Source organism: Balaenoptera musculus, chromosome 16 (genome assembly GCF_009873245.2).
Source record: "Balaenoptera musculus isolate JJ_BM4_2016_0621 chromosome 16, mBalMus1.pri.v3, whole genome shotgun sequence".
NCBI classification, from domain to species: Eukaryota; Metazoa; Chordata; class Mammalia; order Artiodactyla; family Balaenopteridae; genus Balaenoptera; species Balaenoptera musculus.
Genome location: NC_045800.1, coordinates 78,181,523 through 78,202,940, shown reverse-complemented (window position 1 = coordinate 78,202,940; position 21,418 = coordinate 78,181,523). Strand labels below are relative to the sequence as shown.

Sequence of the window (21,418 nt, the reverse complement as noted above, 5' to 3'; positions counted from 1 at the left end):
ACTCCTCACAACCCCATCTTGCCAGGGATCTCCTCCAGTCTCCTTCTCAAAGCTTGTGGAGATCTGTATCTGCAACTTCTAGGTAACTTGGCATATGCTCAGCAAAAATTGCAGTGGTTTATGATGCATTCCTGTTTGCGCTTTGCAGACATTCATAAGGTTGTTGGATGACTTCAATGTGATGATGTATGTCAGAGGCTTAACATTAGCATATTATTGTTCTTCTTATCATATATGCCCACTTCTTTTGGATACTTTCGTTGTCATCTTCTCCCTCGTTAACATAGTCATGCTTTCTTCCTCCACTTCTGTTTTTGTTCTTGTTGTTTCTGCCTTTTAAATATGTCTTAGAAAAGGAACTTTAGTTGGAACTGTTGGATATAGCAAGGAAAGTTCTGGATTAGCTGATAGAAGGCTGTAGCATCATGATGATTGCAGACACACCCTCCTCTTGGTTTCCTCATCAGAAAATGGAGGAACAAAGTTTTTTTCGTAGTTGCCTCCGGGCTGAAATGCTACATTCTATTACTTCACCCATTCTTTGAACCCAGCATCACACACTTCATACATTGGTAGCCTGCATCTCTGGTGCATAGACGGTGCTCAGCAGATGTTTGAGATGTAAACACCTGAGACCGTGTTGCTAGCTGGCTATTGTGAGATTTCTGGTTAATCTCTGTGCTTCCACTTCTTCTCTCCACCAATCTTTTTTTTTTTTAATTACTTTTTTTTTTTAATTACTTAATTATTTTATTTATTTATTTATGGCTGTGTTGGGTCTGCGTTTCTGTGCGAGGGCTTTCTCTAGTTGCGGCGAGCGGGGGCCACTCTTCATCGCGGTGCGCGGGCCTCTCACCGTCGCGGCCTCTCTTGTTGCGGAGCACAGGCTCCAGACGCGCAGGCTCAGTAGTTGTGGCTCACGGGCCCAGTTGCTCCGCGGCACGTGGGATCTTCCCAGACCAGGGCTCGAACCCGTGTCCCCTGCATTGGCAGGCAGATTCTCAACCACTGCGCCACCAGGGCAGCCCAGCAATCTTGGTTTTAATCCCTTGGCTAGTCCCTATCTTTTGCAGGCGCCACTCCCCTTCACCTGCTGGTGGACGCTTTGGCCAGGTAGACCGGCAGCAGCCACGGGTAGACGGCGGGCTCGGCCCCCACGGGCGACTCCAGCCTCAGCTTCTCCCCCATGTCTTCGCGCGCGGCCCCCGCACCAGGCTAGTCTGGCGGTTGGGGGAGGGGCGGGGCGCCGCCGGCGGGGGCGGGGCAGGCGGGCGGGCGGGAGGCTGAGGGGAGGGGGCCTGGCCTGGGCCTCAGCCGCCGCCGCCACCGCCGCCGCCGCCCCGCTCCCGTCCGGCCCCCGGCTCCCTCTTTGTGGTCACAGGCCCGGGGCCTCCAGCGCTGCTGCCAACTGGGGCCGGCGTGAGGCGAGCACAAGGAGCCGGGGCCGCGCTGAACCACTCACTCGCGGCGAGCGCCGCCCGCCCCGTCTCTCCACCAATCTTTATTTTAGACTCTGGGAAGCCCTCACACGCTTCCTCATGCACTTTCATTGACTCTCTGATACTTGGTGTATAACTTCTTGTTCTAGTCTTTGGAATACTCAAGGCCCATGGCTGGTCTGTCCCTTCCTTTTCACCTGTGACTTCAGCCAGTTTATCTCTAGTCACTCGGCATTATGTCCTGCCTGTCCTTACCTCCAATCCAGTACTATCCCTCCAGACTGTCTAGAATTATTTTATATCAGAGACTTGATATACAGGAAATATATATTTCTATTTAAAATATATATTCTATATTAAGTATGTATGTATATATACAGCATATATTTCGTAAGTATATGCATTTATTTCCTTAATTCTTTATATCCCATTTGATTAAGGAAGGATTTAAGGGAGCTATTACTTAAAATTGACATAATTAGGACCCCCGAGAACTCACATCATAATGGAAGATAGCATAATAACCATATATGTCACTAAGAGAGCACACAGTGATTTCAGGCAATGCATGCTTTGTGGCTTTTAAACTAATTTTTTCATGCAACGAGAGACATAAATTCTGAATGTACTTTCCACATGTACACACACACACACACACACACACACACTCTCTCTCTCTCTTAACTTTAACTTTTATAGTTTCACACGGCTCTTCCTCAGAGGGTTTTTGCTAATCCCCTACCCCCGTGTATGTGTGTGTGCATGCAAGTATGTATGTGTGTGTGTATATATATATTATATATATATGAGGCAAAACACTTGAGATATATATATATACATACATATATATATATCTTCAGAAAAGCTTCCTTTTCTCTTTTATCTGTTTTCTCAAATATCTTTCCTCTTAATTGCTTGTATAGTCTCCTGAAGGGGCATCCTTGGTAACAGAGACTGCTTGGAGTCCAATGGACCTGGGAAGCTTCATCCATTCATCAAAGATTAATTGAGTGTCTGCTAGGGGATATGCCGTAATCTGGGCAATGAGGTGCAGTTGTTAGCAGGATATAGTCCCTGCTCTCATCAAGCTTATGGTTGAGTAAGAGAGACAGGCTTTGTAAATAGCAAAGCCAGCCACAGTGCTGTACAGTTACTGCCTCAACCATCTCAGTACACATTACTGTTAAATCATGTTAGTAAGTGATTAGTAAAAGACTGATAAATTTGACTACATGAAAATTAAACTTTTAGGATAAATAATATCATTACAAAATAAAAAACAGATGGGAATTTTGTAAAATATTCAATCTATATGAAAGACAAAGGCCTAGTTTCTGTAATATACAGTGTTTTCATAAACGTATAAGAAAAGGGAATATTGTCTAATAGAAAAACAGACAACAGATGGTAACAGGTAGTTCACAGAACAATGAATAAAATAATAAAAGCTTCTCAACATGGCAAATAAAGAAATGGAAATTAAACTAATAAGTAGAGATCATATTTCACTTATTAGATTGGCACAGACCAAAAAAATGGTAATACCCATCATTGGTGAAAATGTTGCATAGTATCTTCTTGGTGGGAGTATAAATTGATGAAATTTAAAAAAACCAAACAAACCTCGGTCAACAATACACGTAAAACTTTAAATGTATATATCCTTTTACTCTCAGAATTTCTACTTTAAGAAGTGTATTCTAGAGATATATTTGTGCAACTGTGGAAAGGATGTCCACTGAAAAATTGTTTATAAGTAGCATAAAATTGAAAACAATTTTTCTATCAACAGGGGATTGGTTACATAAGTAATAGTATACCTATAGAGTGTAAAACTGTGTTATTGAAAATTGAGATAAGTATACCATTTGGAAAACTGTATGAAACAGGCTAGGTTTCTGGTCTTCTTAGTATGGCAATCTAGGATATGGGATTAAGGGGGGAAAAAAGCAAGATGCTTACTGTATGCATAGTTAGATTCCAACTGCATAAAATTAAAAGTTTGTAGAGACATATACATTCTTGTATATATATTGGACATTTCTGAAAGGTTGCACAGAAAGCTGTTAGGTGGCTGCTTCTTGGGGGAGAGATCTTTTATTTTTCTGTGTGTTCTAATGAACATGTATTCTTAACCTATTTACATGTATTACTTTTTTTTTTTAAATTTATTTATTTATTTTTGGCTGTGTTGGGCCTTTGTTTCTGTGCGAGGGCTTTCTCCAGTTGCGGCAAGCGGGGGCCACTCCTCATCGTGGTGCGTGGGCCTCTCACTATCGCAGCCTCTCGTTGCAGAGCGCAGGCTCAGTAGTTGTGGCTCATGGGCCTAGTTGCTCTACGGCATGTGGGATCCTCCCAGACCAGGGCTCGAACCCGTGTCCCCTGCATTGGCAGGCAGATTCTCAACCACTGCGCCACCAGGGAAGCCCCATGTATTACTTTTATAATTAAAAAAATAGGTAACAGAAATGTGTAATGCTAGATAATTGATAATGAAAGGAAAAGTTAATATATTCATCCCAGTTGAGTTAAAAAATAGAATATGTCAGTGCATGTAAAGAGAATCTTTTTCAATATATACATGGTAGTTTTAATAATGGTTGTTTCAGGTGAATAGAACTATGAGAGATTTTGTGGCTTAAATGTTCCTTTGACCACTCTTGATAATCTGTTTTTATTGTAGTGAGTACTGATTTCATGAACAGGAAAAATATAATGAATAAAAATCTTATGTTGACTGAAGAACCAACTGACGCCAGTAGTTTTTATTGAAGTCGGTGTAATCATAAGATAGGTAGACGTATACGTAAGTGTATATTTCACCTTGGCTGGAGAAGTGTCAGATGGGCAGCAGTACTTGGAGTTCAGTGTGATATTTATATCTCATTGTCCCTCTTTACCCAGCTATCAGAAAGTTTGCTCCAAGTATCATTAACTTCAAATTTATTAAGCCTCCTCCCCATTCTTGCAAAAAGGTAGACAGTAGGTTCTCTCATGAGGTTATGTGTGAAATCTTCTTCTTTTACTTCAGCAGGTTTATTTAGCATGGAGAGAAAAGGGAGAAGGTGGGAATGATAATCTGTAACAGTTTAAAAATTTGACATGGATATATTTAATATGTGTTTAAGTGGAGAATGACAAAAGCAGATTTATGAGCCTGCCATCTGGAAGACCTAAGGATCTATTATAGACACCGATATTCATAGTTTGAAACGCATCGCTGTGGCATGCTTTCATACATCTTTTCTGACATCCACACAATTAATCTACAGGAGGCTTGCAAGCCAGGATGATTTTCTGAAGATGTCCTGAGAAATGCTCTTTGGAAAATTCTCCCTATGATTACTCATGTTATGAAAATTCGAAGTATGAAACAAACAAGATAGACAGCTAATCTTTTAGGATGGGAGAAGTTACCAGTTTCTGACTCCTTAATAAAATTGGCACGAGACAGATTAACAGGAGAAAAAGAAGATTTTAATTCATGCCCATGGAGGTCATAGAAATGAGACCTAAGAAGTGGCCAAAGCAGGCAGCTTTTATACTCTTTAGACAAAGAAATAATAAATTTGTGAGGAATTGACAGGACAAAGAAACTTGGGTTTTGAGTGCCCAATTAATGAAGAATCTAAGCAGAGTTTGGGCTTTGGGTTGTCAATTATAGAAGTAACAGGGTGTGTTTACAAAGGCTTCTTGGCCCAGACTCCCTGTTTCTGGTGGTAAGCTTATCCTTATACCTCCAGATGCAGGAAATATGAATGAATCTTTCATGTGAGAGATTTATTTCCTGCTCTCAGGGAGACAGAAAGGAGGGTCAGAGTGTCCCTCTTGCTTTGGCCATTTCTTAAGTAACTTTAATTCAAAACACTCAATATGCCATAGAGGCACATTCTGGGGCAACCTACCTGGGAACCCACAGACTACACTCTTAAATTCTTCAACAACATTCTGAGGGTTTTTTTGTTTTGTTTGTTTTTGTTTTTTATGGTTTTCAAGATTTAGGAGTGTTCACTTATGAATCTGAACATTATAAATATCTTTCTGGATTCTAGTTCTGTTGCCTCCTCATTTGTCTGTGCTGTTTAAGGCCTATTCACTTAGTATTTCTAGGCTTTGAAAGTAAACTCCAAGAGGAAACATAGTTTTATTTCCTGTGTGTCTCCAACACCTAGAACAGTGCCTGATACGAAGCAGGTAATCAGTATTTAAAATTTATTTTAAAAGTGAGAGTTAATCTTGGAAGTCCCTATATCTCAGTCCATCTGTAATTTTCTGATTCTGTTAGTATTTTGAGAAATTTTGAGTCAGAGTTTAAAACACAGAAGCATGAAGACATGGGGATGTTATGATACTAGTAAGAAATACAGAATAGAGTATTTTTAACAGTAATGATTTTTCAATTAAGTGCCAATATTACTTGCATTTCGTATTCTGATTGATAAAAGTTTAAGGATTTAATGAGTTACTCAGCACCAGAAGAAGTTTGGTTCACTGAACTAGCACTTCCATCATATGCACTTAGTTCAAAATGTGTTTATAGTATTTAAATTGGGACTTCCCTGGTGGTGCAGTGGTTAAGAATCCGCCTGCCAACGCAGGAGACACGGGTTCGAGCCCTGGTCCGGGAAGATCCCACATGCTGCAGAGCAACTAAGCCTGTGCGCCACAACTACTGAGCCTGTGCTCTAGAGCCCGCGAGCCACAACTACTGAGCCGATGCACCACAACTACTGAAGCCCATGTGCCTAGAGCCTGTGCTCCACAACAAGAGAAGCCACCGCAATGAGAAGCCCGTGCACCGCATTGAAGAGTAGCCCCTGACACGGCAACTAAAGAAAGCCCCGCGTGCAGCAGTGAAGACCCAATGTGGCCATAAATAAATAAATACATTTATTTAAAGAAATATATAAATAAAGTTTGCACTTAACCACCGATGTTATTCCATAAGAGACTGGATACTATTTATTCCTTAAGAAATAACATACCTTCTAAGTTTCAGGTAATGTGCAGAAGTGTAGTAAGACAGAGCGTCAGCTCTAAAGGAGCTTCGAATATGCTAGAAGAAGACCTGCAAACCATTGTATTATATTCACACTTTTTTCAAGCTTGTGTTTTCAGGGCCAACCATAGTGGCTGATGCATTAACGTTAATATTTCTTAAATAACTGAGGAAAAATAGTATGGCGGGTGAAAGGTCTTAACTTTCTTCCAGGCCAATTAGGCAGCAATAACAGAGTATTTTAAGGTATAGCATGCATGAAGCTACATTTGTCTTGAGTTTGTTTCTGTACATTGAGGTACAAATGTAAAGCTGCCATTGTTCTTTGGCCATGAGAGTGGCGCTCCGAGCCATCTGATAGCTAATGCCACTATCAGTATTAATGGCACTGTTTTCCTTTCTCTTTTTAAAAAGAAAGTAACCTTATTGTGTTCTTTAACTTAAAAATGAATACATCTTCATGATAAAAAACTTAGATAATTGACCAAAAAAAGAAGGTAGAAACAACTTTTAAATGTAACCACCCATTTTGGTGTATAAGCTTTAAAAAATATTTCTTTGACTCTAAATATAACATTAAGTACACGTAAAACATTTCACACACCCACGTGCATACATAAACAATAGCAAATCCCTGCTAGTGGACATTAGTTGTGGCCTGATCCCCCTGAAGGTTTAGTTGACTTGGTCCACGTTCCAGTTTGATGGACTGGGGCGGACTTAAGATTTCCCTTTGATATCTGTACACTTAGGGGCATTATTTGGTTACACTGTCTCCCACTTGCATGCTTCTTCCTTATTATCTGATGTTTATCTGTGGTTACGTAATATCTTGCAGCAGATCATCACCTCCTCACTGGTTCATACAAACTTCCATTCTTATCCAGGCTTTGTGAGTTATTTGTTTGCTTGTTTATTTATTTTACAGAATTTATTGTGGCTTCAGAGGGTCCCTGTGCAGAATCGTGTCACAGAGGGTGACCCTTTTTCCTCCCAGCTCCATTCATTCCTTCCCCCCACCCCCCATTTTAGAATAAGAAAATTTCTCCTTTTGACCCGGGGAGAGCTCTCCCACCCTTATCAATGTTCCTCAAGGTCTGTTTCTATCCCAGGAACTTATCATGATCTATTTCTCAAAAAGTCAGCTCATTCTCTAAGAAATATTCTAAAAAACGCAATTTCTCCATTCTGTGCACACGCATATCGAGTATATACATTTACTTCACCAAAATGGGATCGCAGTCTCAATATTCTTTTATAGCATTTGTTTCCACTGACTTCTGTATTGTGGACATCTTTCCTCGGCAGTGACTATAAACCTTCATCAGGCTTTAGTGGATGTATTCTACCCTACTGAAGGGATGTGTCATCATTTATTTAGCCCACACTCAAGCTGTTTCCAGTGCTTTGCTATTATAAATAGTGTTAGGATGAGCTTTCTTGTATTTCTCTGTATATTTTTCCATTACTTCAGAAACTCAGCTGATTTTTTCATGGGTAACTTGCTGAATTATAATAAGTCACACACTCTGTTTATTTGGGAAACATACTCTGCACGTGCACACACATGCACACACACATTCATAATGTTCAGGAGGCATTCTGTTTGAGTTTAATTTTCTTTTGATTAGAAGTACATACAGAGTCTATTGAGATCATCATCTGTTTCATGTGACTTATTAACAGATTTCCTAATACATTTCTGTCTCACTGGAGTAATGAAGCCCCACTTGAGTTAATGCTGCTAATGCACTGCTGAATATGGTTTGTAAATACCATCCTTGTATAAGACTTTGGGATCTGCTTTCATAGGTAAGAGTTCCCTCTAGTTTTCCTTTTGTTAAAAAAATTTTATTGGAGTCTAGTTGATTTAAAATATTGTGTTAGTTTCTGCTGTACAGCAAAGTGAATCAGTTATACATATACATATATCCCCTCTTTTTTAGATTCTTTTCCCATTCCCTCTAGTTTTTCTTACATGGATACTCTCTTTGGTAGGCACTGATATCAAAGTTATACTGTCTTTGTAAAAAAGTAGGGAGGTTTTCTCACTTTCTTTACTTTGGAACAGTTTATTATAGAAATGACTTAATTCTTGAATGTAAAAAAAAGTTTTTGGTCTTTGACATACTTCTCAATATTACTCATGGTTTGGTACTCTATTTAGATTTTCTTCTTTGGTCAATTCTGGTGAAAAAAAATATATTTGGAGGCCATCCTCTTTCCTAAATGTTCAAAAATTCCAGTACAGAGATATATAAAGTGGCTGTGTTTATAATTCCTTTTTCTTCTTAACTTTGTTCTTTTTCTCTTTTTTTCTTGATTAATGTTATTGGTATTTAGCTTATATTTAAAAAGAATCCTTGACTATATCGATCAATCATATTTCAATTTATTACATAGATCACTTCTACTATTTCTAACATATTAATTTCTGCTTTTATTGCTCTCTATTTTTCCTATTCTAATATTTTTGATATTCTTTTTGTATATTTTGAAAGGAGTGTTTAGTTAACATTTTTCACCCTGTTACTTAGCAATTAAAGTGTTTAGTCTATTTTTCCTTAAGTAAAGTTTTGACCATCGACCATTGATTTTATAAGTTAGCATTGCTATTTTTGATGTTTCCTAGATATTCTAAAATTGTGGTATTGATTCCCTCATTGACTAAAAAATTATTTAGGAGAGAGTTTAAATTTTTATGTAGGTTTTATTTTTGTTTCTGCTTTTCTTACTAATTTCAAATTACATTGTTGTCAGAGAACATAGTCTGTACACCATTTCTGTTTGTAGTAAGTTTAACGAAGTTTTCTTTGTGGCTTACTGTATGATTTTCTTAAACGTTCCATGGTTTATTAAAAGGGTTTATTTGTGTGTTATTAGTTTCTTCAAGAATTACCTTATCTCTAACATTTGACCTCTAGAAAATAGTTAATATCTTTAATTTTAAAAGCCAGAAGTCAAAATTAAAGGAGTGGGTTAAATTTTAAACAAATGAAACTCTATAAAGATTCAAAAACTTCACCGTATACTTTCCCCCAGTTGCTGCTGTTCTAAGTCAGGAACAGATGTTCCTACAGGTTAAGATTAGAAGTCCCACTGAGCATATAGGACTCCTCATTCCTCTCCTACACCTCATCCTTGACACACTTGTCCCTCTGTGTGTGTGTGTGTGTAGCTGGTTCTTGTTGGTCCCAGAGCCGGAAGAGAGCCTAAGTAATTGAATACATCACCTTGTAATATTTTGTACAAATGTTATGGGGGCTCCATTCACAAAAGAGCTTTTCTCATGCAGTTGCAAGAACTGAAGCCTTCCTGTCTTTTCTGTCATTATTTCTTTTCTTACTTTCAGGCCAACTTTTTGGGGGAGGAAAGAGGAAATGTGAAGGAAGTCTTTAAGTTTAATTGAACTCTGTTGCTACAGGGTCTTCTTTGTTTTGCTGTTAACAAGGAGATGAACAGGTGGTATTCTCAAACTTCAGTTCTTCAGACTGTTTCCTAGCACTACCAGATTTTAAATACTGATTTTTCTTATAACAACATCTTTTTCACATTACACATATTTTTTTATATAAAAACCTCATCAGCCCTTTATAAACAGTTATAGAGTTTCTGAACAATCTTATGGGTGTAAGAGTAGAATTTACATAAACTATTTACCACATTTGCTTTGAAAGAAGTGAATGCTTTAGAAACAATAAAAGTTTTAATTTGAGTATATCAGTTGGGTTGAAAGAGATCCTAAGGGTCACATAGGAATTTCATGTAAGATGGGTTCTTTGGTCAAAGAAGTGTAGAAAACACTAGGTTAAGCAAAGTTAGAATAGATGACTTTATTGCAAGGGTTAGTTCTTAGAGTCTTTAATGTGCCTTGTGAATCTCTAAATGGAAAGAAGAAATACAGGGGGAAAAATGGTTTTCAAACTTACTAGCCATCTGCACTCCCACCCTCTTTTTCCTGTAACATTTAATGATATCTCTTTGCGTGTCTGTTACAACTTAGTTACCAGTTCTATCTCCTAGTATTTTGTGCCACATTTTCTGGTAAACTGATGTTATCTTAACTTCTTCATTATATAGGTGAGAAAATTGAGCTCTAGGGGAATTAAATAATTTAGTCTCACAGCTCATTAAAAGAAAGGAGTATTAGAATCCAAGTGAGGAAACTCCCAGGACACTGGTTTTTCCATTACCCTTCATTATGACTTTCCAATATGAAATGTTACTTTCTCAAAATATAGTCCTTCTAATAAGCAGTAGTTTTTTCAGTCTCCATTAATAAATATCAGTTCTTTTTTTAATGTCTCAATTTTTGTGTATGTATATATGTGTGTATTTGTATGCGTTTTAGGTATAAAATAAAGGTATTTTGTTTTTGATCCAACATTTTATGGCTACTATTAGCTTACTTTGGTTTTGAACTAGAAAATCACGTAACTGTGAAATCTGCTTTTTGTTTTGCAGCGGCTCTAATTAGAGGAAATCGTAAAAACTGTGCTCAATTTTCTGGCTCCCTCGACTGGTTAATCAGCCGATTGGAAAGACTGGAAGCTTCTTCTGGTATGTTTTCCACTATCTCCTTTTTGTGATATATTATTCCTGTTTGTTTTTTTTTCTATTTTACGTCCCTTAAGACATTAAAAACTGAGATTCAGTGCAATATAAACGTTTTCCTTTTACTAGGTTAGAAAGTTTACTGATTGCTAAAATCATTGGTATTTTCATTAGTTATTTCTGAAAAGCAGTCTGACCGTATCTTCATTTACATTTATAAAAGAACGAAGTTCGGAAAGCCACTGAAGAGCCAGAATTCCCATTACTTTTCAAATCAATTATTCCTAACGTACTAATACATTAGTACATTACAATACCATACATATAAAAGGATTGGTTTGGGTGAATTGTTTTTGTTCTTTAGTTTAAGTGAATTGAATTTGAAAAAAAAGGATTGGTTTGGAATTCACATTTTTAACTTGTCTTCAAATGATTATGTGGACAGATATGGAAAAAAAATTAGTTTTCCAAATCATGTAGCACAATAGTTTATTTTAAAGGGATTTAATAAATACCAATAAACAGTCTGCATTATTGTAAAATAGTTAAAGGCAATAAATCTGATACATCTGTCTCTAACAAGTATGTTACTTTTACATTGTTGTGGAGATGTACCTGTGCTTACCAGGCCTGCCTGAACTCTGGCACCGCAGATTGCCTCAGGGACACCCCAAACTGAATCTGTTGCTCCTCCATCTGGTTGCATAGTGTTCCATTAGCTGCCCTTCTATAGCACTACTGCCCATTTCTGTTATTTATTTTAACTCTCCATCTCCTACATTAATAGTGAGCTCCTTGAAGGTAGGGCCTTGGTTTTATTGATCTTTGTATTCTCTGGACCTGCCATACCATCTGGCACTTAGTAGGGGCTTAATAGTATTTGTTGATTGAATGAATGACAGTTTGAATTCACTAAATAATATACCTGTCAATACAGAAATAATTCCATGATTTTTCATGATAAAGACCCACTCAGGGACAGGTTTGTTGGAACTGAATGGATAGAGAGGTAGAAGAACAGATAGCTATGATCAAAGGAGGTTACTTTTAAGTCACAGAGTGAAATTTCAAAGTTCAAGATTCAGGAACTTAAATCTAAGTTAAGAGAAATTTGAGTAACAATGAGTTCTGAGGCATTCCTGGGTTGTTGGGTGGCAAAAATAGGAAACGAGATTGTTGGGGTAAAAAAGGTGCAAGAATTATGAGACAAGCGTTTTCAGGGTATCACAGCATGAATGAGATGACTATGAATCAATATGGAGTATATTCAATAAGGAAAAACTGATTCGCTACTAGGAGGAAGTGATCAAATAGTAGTAAGATGATGGCAGGGATTGCAAAATGGATAAATTCTTGGTTCAAAGCATCTAGAATTGTTGGCAAGCTCCAGTAGATACAAGAAGTATGCTGGTCTCTTTCCCTGGCCCAGGGAGTATCTGGAAAGAGAAAGGAACAGAGCAACCTTCAGGATGCAGTATGAATTCTGGACAAATCAGCTGCTTCACTTTTAAAAAAAATGCACAGCAAAAAAAGCTCAAAGGAAAAGAGGAGAGAGAGAGAAGGAAACAACAGAGCAGAGCATCCTTTAAGCTTGTTACAGGACCAAACTTGGGTTCGTTCACTGGCATGCAGTAAAGCCAGTCTACCGACACTGGGTTGTGGTGAAGGAAAGTGCAGCGTTTATTGCAGGACACCAAGCCAGGAGAACAGGCAGCTCACACTCAAAAGACTCGAGCTTCCCAATGGCTTTCAGGGAAGGCATTGTGAGGGAGGGGGCTGCAGGGTGTGTGATCAGCTCATGCACGGGTCTCGGATTGGTTGGCATCAAGGTGAAGTTTCAAGCATCATCAACCTTCTGGTTTCAAACACTGTTGAGTTTATGCACTTGCGGTCAGCAATTTTCATCTGGTTGGGGTCTGCTTCCTATAAAAACAATCTAGGAATGTGTGTCGGGCCTTTATCTGTATATTTCAGGGAACTGGGAGTTTGGTGATTCTGCTATGTGGCAGATGTATAGTCTAAATTGTTACTAGTTTCCCGGCCCAAGGCTGTTCTTTGTTTTTGCATCTTCACACTTCCTAATCTTTAACTCTTGAGCCAGCCTTTTGAGACTTAAGGGAGGCCTGAGAGACTAAAGCAAAAGCCTTTTACTTCAAAGGACAGGGACACAGAGGCTTGCATATGGTTTCAAGCTCAGCCACACAGAGTCCAATGTTTACAGTCTTCAGTTTAGTCAGTTACAGGCACAGTTCCATTGGCTACAAATCGCTACTTGCTATGATCATTTCCCAATCCAGGTGTTGGTCGCAGGCATTTCTACTTAAAATAGAAGGCCTGTGCCCTGAGAGAGCAGGGTGAAAGTCAACAGTAGGAAGGACCCTTAGAGAATGCTTCACCTAACATTCTCACTTTGGAGGAAGAAAATTGAGGCATAGAACCTTGAAACGACTGCTTTGAGATGCTAGAATTAATTTTTATAGCCAAGATGAAAACTAGCTCCCTCACATCAGGCTTGAAATATGTTCACTCTACCTTGTAGCCTCCTAGTTTTTAAGTATCTAAAATTTTTTTCACTGAACAGGTTTCTCTGCTGTAGTTACATTTATTCTTTTAGTGAACTGCGTTTTTTCCCCTGGAGGAAGTAGAATGTTGCTTAGTTTTTAAAAGAGACAGTAACAATAAGGACATGCATATATATGTATATGCACACACAGAAGTAATATAAATGTATTTCAATCATGCTGTATTGTTTACTGAGTGCTTCCATATGCATCATCTTAGTTTCTCTCTATCTGGGATTGCTGAATACACACTCTCCTCTGCTTGTCAATCTCCCAGCTGTACGAGTAGCTTCTGTGTCTGTATATGAGCAGCAGAGCAGAGCTGGGGGTCTACGAGCTCTCAGTTGCCTTCAGAAAAGGGCAATGGACAAAACTCAAAATAAACTGGTTTAAACTTAAGTAGAAATCTGATGAAGACATGAAAAGAGTCAGCAAAAGGGTGTGTTAGTGAAAAAGCTTACCTTAGTTTGGGTTCCACCAGAAGTAGACCTTGAGACAAGGGTCGAAGGGCAAGCTTATTTGGGGCATGAGTGGACATGAGCCAAGGTAGAGAAGGGGCCAGAGAGGGTGTGTTGATAAGCAGGTTACTGCCGTGGGAATCTGGAGCTACTTGGGGTTGGGGTGATTCTGCGGACCCATGCCTCAGAGTTATCCCACCTGAGGGGCGAGGGGGGTTGGAGTGTTAATAACCAGCTTATCTTCTGTCATTGGTTGGTGCCGCTTCCTGGAGACGTTAGTTCTGGGGCTCCTCCGGCTACCACTGTGGTCACAACAAATCTCGAAGCAAAGAAGTGCAGACGCTGGCAGTTGGAAATCAGGCAGTGTTCACTGAATGGAGAGGATGAGAGTCTGACCAGGGCCCTGGCAGCATCTGCTACCCAGCCAACTGCTATTTCACTATATGATATAAAGAGGCCACTGAGTTTTTTGTTCACATTCTGCATTATCTAAAGTTAACCAGTATCGCTACTGCATAAAGCCTTCTTAGAATATCTGATCAGTTTTTAAGAACAACCACTATGAATTTCTTGCGGGGGAGGGGAGATAAATCGGACATTGGCCCAGACTTCATGTGTGACTATGTCTCTGGGTCAAATTTAATTGAAAAGACAAAAGACTTGTATGAGCAAGTACACTGATTGAGTTGATGTATTTCTGAAGGCTGGGTGTTTCTTTAGGATGGTCTTAACCCTTGAAATACTTTTTGAGCATTTCAAGAGATGGCTAAGAACAGTCCACTGGTCAGGAGGCTGCATATTTTTTCTAAGTCTTATTTTTCACACAGTCTATTCCCCCAGATAGTTTTGCAGGGATCAAAATGGCCTTCTTAGGGATTCCTGCCAATTCCTCCCACTCTTAGCAAGTGCCATGAATGAAGTTCCCTCTGGGGTTAAGCAGGAATAAGGGGCTTTGAGTGGTCGTGAATTGCCAAAGATTTGCACTCATGTCCGATCCAGCTTTTGCTAACTGGAAACATGATAGTTTAAAGCTTCCAAAGATGGCACAACTATTTCTTGCAAAGCATAAGCTCATCATTTGTCAAAGGGAAAAATTTGTAACCAGTGGAATAATCTGTCCCAGAATCTTGTGTGTAGGAAACTCTTCCACCTTAGTATCTACTTAGGTATGAGCAATTGAGTTAGGAAGAATATGAGTTCACAGGATATTATATGAGATCCACTGTTAGGGATGCAGAAATCATAGCTAACCTTTTTAAGTGATACCAACAATTCAAACAGCACTAATGCTAACAGAGAAAGGGACAGTGTTCTAGGAGCTAGCCATGGAGAAGACAACTTTAGCTCTTGATTGAAAGCTTTTGATTTTGCAGAAAGTCAGCTGTGTTAAACCCAGGAGTTTATGTACCTGAACCTTATAAGCACTAAATCAGAATCATGATGATATTGGAGACCTTTTAAAGAAAATCTTTTATGATAGCTGTCGGGATGAATATGTGTTTGACTCTGTAACCCACACCATAATCATCCATTTGCATCCAGAGATTCACCTAGAGCACATTACAATGACTGGTGTTTTTAATAATGATCTTGGGTCATCAGGATATGTAAATTATATTTAATTCTGATGGGTCACTTAAGACAGGGAAGCAGAGAATACGTTTTTCAAAAATATCCCCTCTAAATGTTTGAAATCATGTATTAGAAATTAAAGGTTACTAATTTAATAGTTAGCTAAGGGGCTTCCCTGGTGGCATAGTGGTTAAGAATCCACCTGCCAATGTAGGGGACACGGGTTCGAGCCCTGGTCCGGGAAGATCCCACGTGCCGCAGAGCAACTAAGCCCGTGCACCACAACTACTGAGCCTGCGCTCTAGAGCCCGCGAGCCACAACTACTGAGCCCGCGTGCCACAACTACTGAAGCCCGCACACCTAGAGCCCGTGCTCCGCAACAAGAGAAGCTACCGCAAGGAGAAGCCTGCGCACCGCAACGAAGAGTAGCCCCCACTCGCGGCAACTAGAGAAAGCCCACGCGCGGTGACGAAGACCCAGTGCAGCCCAAAAAAAAAAAAAAAAAAAGAATAAAGTAAATAAATTAAAAAAAATAATAGTTAGCTAAGACCCTTGTCAAAATTACTCACTTTTGAATGATGCTAGAAAACTTAGTATACAGCCATACTTCTTCCTTTCTCAGTAAAGCGTTAAGTTGTAGCTGGAGAGAAAAAAGAGGGGACAGAGATCCGGATTTGGAGGGCCTCCTGTATTTTGAAATATCTCACCAGCAATGTGAAAAATGAAGAAAGAATTCCCCCAAAGTAAAGTCCAAATGAATGAGAACATTCTTTTCTGAATGCAAACATGATCCAAGTCGCTAGGTTATCCAAAATCTGTGTCCTTTCCAGAATGCTTTTCTAAAAATCCATATGTGGGATTGATGGCAAATTACATTTCTAGAAAATGGTTCTTGAAAAATATCTTCAACTATCTCATATTTGAGAAAAAAAATTTAGTGCTTTGCAACATAGAATTGATTTTATAATCATTTTCCGTAGTTACCATTTAGCCACATCACTAATTTCTGGCAGTAGGCATTAAAGTGTGAAGGATACCAGAAGTATCCAGGCTGAGAGCATCCCTGGCTTTTATAGAGAGATGGCTTTTGTAGGCCAGGACTTTAAACCCCAGAAAGGAGCATAATATACAGAGGTGGTCTCCCTAGGCTTTAATTAACCAGTCACCTGAATATTTAGATGAGAGACATGCGAAAGGTTGATTGCCCAAGGGCAGGGGTCAGTTGGCACCTGTTTTGGTCACTTCCCTGACCTTGGAGGGCTGTAGTGCTCTCCTGACATTACTCCACACTGGCCCCAGTGGCCTGGGCTGCTGCTGCCCATTTTGCAGCCAAGGGCAAGCCGTTGTTTTATGGCAGCCTTACACTTGTCTTGCCTGTCCTGGGTGCCTGGTCTCCATCCACGCTGCAGCTGCCACCTCCCACCAATTCACGAGAGCCTTTGTCTCCCAGGGGTTTTCTTGGGCGGTTCCTGGAATTCATGTTTCCATCCTGCTTCCTTAGATTCTCCACGGTTGGTTTGCAGATGGGAGTGTTCCCCACTTTTACTTATTGTATTTTTCTCTGCACGCAGCCCTTTAGGGTGGCATTCTACAAAATCCTGGTTAGCGAGAGGAATAAAAGAGGGAGTCTTGTCTCAGAGAAACTATATTATCCAGGGAGGGTTCACTTGAGAAAAGCTGCTTATTAAAAACAAAACCACAGTGATCTCTGCATTTCACCTGGTCGGTTTCTAGTCCTCTTCAGGTACTAAACTTCTGTCTCATTGTCATAGACAGAACTGACGTTTCAGCGCTTTTTCGTTTTTTTCAAAAATTTTATCGAAGTATAATTGATTTACATCAGCTCTTCTGCTTTGCTGCTGGTAGATGACTGTTTAATGCCAGTGTCTCTCGTCTGTTTGAGTTTTGCTCATGCCATTCCGGTTATTAAATATTCTTTAGCGTCATCTTTGGTGAAGTAATTACACTGTGTCACTTGCAGTGTGGCTCTATTTCATGCTCTTCCCCTTCATGATAGACGCCCCTCTGGTGGGGGGAGGCAAATGATTATGTGCAATTGTATTCTTCTAATACTATGAGGGAGAATAATAACCCTTTCGTATAAATAGACCAGCTCAGTTGACAGAGATTTGTAGAATTTCTGAGGTGGAAGTGATTTTGGGGGGTATCCTCACCCGGCTAGCCTTCTTGCGCATCACCGCACTGTGTCCCCTCTTTCATTTGCTCTCTTGAATCACATTACACAATGCAGTTTAGAAGTGAATGATCTAAAATACTACTCTCCACCACGTGACTAAGTATTTTGAAGTTCTCTGCCAGTACTTTCTGATATTCTCTGGTCTGGAGCAGTTGCTTACCCTCCTAAAACTATATCCACTTTTAAATGCATTTTTAAGCTGTTCTCTTCTCCGTGCATATTGATATATCTCAGGACTGCATACCATTCTGCACTTAACACCCTATCTGAAATTGTGTTTTTTCATTAAATGATGTATCGTGTAACTTTTCTCCTTCCCCTTTTTTCACACTTGCCAAGTATCAGAATTAGTTTATTCTATCCCTTTGTATTTGTTTCTTTTGTGCTTATCGGAAAGAATGCCCCTGACTTGTCCTCATGCTGCAAGAGAACTTTCAAAATTGACATAAAGCTCAGGCAGATGCTATGATCATTTTACATTTCTGCCCAAAATAATTTTCTCAATAAATATTTGCTGCTTTGAGGCACGTATCTTTTTGAAGAGTTGATTAATCTGTATTTCTCTTGTCCTGGAGAAATCCATCTTGAAGATGCCGAAATGTGTAGATCTTCTAAATATTTATTTAAAAGGCATTAGAGCAGTTAATTACATCTGCCAGAATTTCTATAGATACTAATATTTCACAGAGAGACACAGTTGTTGGATTTGTATACATTTTAATGACTGCATTGTGTGGCCAGGGAAATCTTAATTTAGGGCACTGTGCTGAGACTGTCATATGTATTATTTCACTGGATTCCCCCAATAACCCTGTAAGGTATGTTCCATTATAATTTCCATTTTATAAATGAAGAATCTGAGGATAAGAAGCTCAGAGGTAATTTTTTTAAGATCGAAGAAAGTAATGGAGTTAGAATTGAACTTGCATGGTCTGTAAACTTGACAAGAGCAGGGCTTGTATCAATTTTTGCTCTGCACTTTACTCATACCCAGGACCTAACACTGAGAATGGCCCATTTTATGTACTCAGTGATAAATGAACAAATAAATGAAAAATAAATAAATAGCAAGATAAGACTGTCTTAAAGTATCGATGGTGTCTTGTCTGGCACTCAGCACTTCATAGGCCTTAAGACATGACAATTTATACAAACATATATTTATATAGTGTAAAATTTCTAACATTATTATTTAACTCTGTTGTATCATAAACTGCCTTTAATTGACATTTTCTTTTCTTCTTTTAGCTGTCCTTTAACTTCTGTAGTTTGTCTATCTTTTATAAATCATTGCTCCCTAAACTGAAGGCAGCAAACCATCAGAGGCCTAACTAAGGCAGGATGGTACATTATAATTACATTACTCTTTTTATGTGTTTTATTTCAGCTAATTTACCATGGGAAACTTTTGACTCATGGTCATCTTGTCTTCCAAGAAAATGCCCTAGGTCCAACTTTTTTGATTTTCTTGCTAAGGCATTCCTAATATTCTGCCTTTCTGTATATGAATAACGGTGTAACAATACCTTTACCTTGACTAACTTCCATTTTTATTAATTTTCCTCTCATTTTCCTATTTTTGTCAAGTTCTGTTATATTTTAATCTCATTCCTGTCACTTTTCTCTCCCTCTCAGCTTTATGTTAGCTCAGGATTTAATGAGACCATTTTCTTCTCTAGCCTCAAAACCATTATTATAAATTATAAGTATATGCCATTATGTGTTTTCCTAATTTGGCTTGTGACCATATCTCTTAAGATCATTATTTTTAAGCCTTTATATATTTTAATATTGATGTCAATTTAATTCATTTTTCTTTCTCTATTTGAGTGAGATACAGAAACCCTATTTAGGGTGACTCCTATTTATTTCACAAGTTAGCCCTCTGTTATGGAAAGAAAGCAAAATTTGTATTACTTCTTTTTTCTTTTCTCCCTCTCTATTTGTTTTAAAAAGTGAAAGAAATAAATTTAGCAGTTCATCTCATACTGAAACAAATGGTTCCTTGAATTCAAATTTATACCCATACAACGGTATAATAACAAATTATTCCTGTCTCAGCGCTTCAATCTGTAACCTGCAAAATTCACTGTAAATGTTAAAAAAGATGTGTTGTAATTATGCTACATACTGGTTCATTATTCAACTCCTGCTATTTGTTCTGGGTGAGGGCCAACTGAGCTCCCAACCAGTTCAAACTAGACGTTTCTGCCATTTCTAGTTCCATGTTCGTGCCCACCCATGAAAGAAGGATGGCTTGGATGGGATATGTGAGTTGTGACTTATTGGCAGTTTAGTTTAAAGTAGTGGAACAAAACAGCAGATGTGTGTCTCTATGGAACCCTCTCAAATGCACAGGCCCAGGTACAAATGCAGCCCTTTACACCTGTCAGATTCTTTCTTTCATGGCTTCACATTTGGTGTGTACCCCAAAAACTCCCAGACTCCTCGGACGTTTAGGCAACATGGCGCTAGCTGGACTTGTCTTCTGCTCTCTCTAACCAGTGATTATTTGCATATTTTTCTTTTCTCATAATGGTAATAATATCATGAGAAGGGATTCCTGTCCACCAGGAGTGCTTTATGCCTTATTTTAGCATTCTAAGGTGGTAAGGCTACTTGGTTAATCTTTCACTGTATTTTTGGCCCAACAGTCCTGCTGTCTCAAGAAAGAAAAATTTTCTACAGTTGAGTCTACTTGCCCTTCTTGCTCTCTTACCGCAGTCCGGATATACTACCTTAACTAATTTTATTTTAATAACTAACCTTTATTTCATTTCTTCCTGCTGATCGATAAATATTTTCCCTGAATTTTTCTTCTAATCAGTGTTGTCCATTCGGCATTTTCCTACCTTTCCCTGTTTTTTAATTTTTAGCCTCTGTTTAAAAAGAAGTATATTTATAATGTTTCCCTGTTGATCCTTTTTATTTCACTTTATTTGTCTTTTATGTTATTTTGTTACAACCATAAAATAATAGCAGGTGATCATATAGCACTGCTCGGATCCAGGCCCTGTTCTAAATGCTTTCCACATATTCTCACAACAGACCCCCAGGGTGGGCACCATTATTGTCCCCATTTTAGAGACGGGGACACTGGAGCATAGAGAGGTTAAGTAATGTGCCTAAAATCTGCCAGGACTAAAATCTGGGCACGTTGCCTTTAGACTGTGTTTATAAACAGTACATAAAACAGCAGAATAATAACAGTATCTCATTATTATATTTCCTCATTAAGCCTTGTAAATATTGAGTAGACCAGTCCCTCTGTTAAAAGCATGACAGTCTACTGCATATCTTGTTAATGCATCCGGAAACTATCTCCCGTAACCTCTATGGATAGCTTTGGTCTGCTTGTTTCACGTTTGTGCGTTTTCATGTTTTCTTTTCTGTCATTTCCCAGTGTCTTTCCCCCAGTCTTTTTACTTGTTGTGTCACTTTGTTTAAATTTCATTACCCAGGGCGAAAATAGAAATTTCCTTATTTCCTTTTGCCTTCAGTGAGCCCTGGGGACACTAATAATAAGGTCTGACCAAAACGTTGCAAAAAATCTTAACTCCTAGAAAGAGAGAAGAGAAAAAAGCAGCCTGTGGTTGGAATAATTTGGAATTCATGGTTTCTCTAATTATAACTGTCA

General features: G+C 38.8%; 1 protein-coding gene across 1 annotated transcript in view; it reads left to right on the top strand.

The window, feature by feature from the left end:
* Window positions 1–21,418, top strand: part of RYR2 (ryanodine receptor 2) — a 740,642-nt gene that overhangs the window by 386,625 nt on the left and 332,599 nt on the right. The window contains 1 exon segment of the mRNA XM_036828245.1: window positions 10,903–10,998. Coding sequence (XP_036684140.1) covers window positions 10,903–10,998 — 96 coding nt within the window.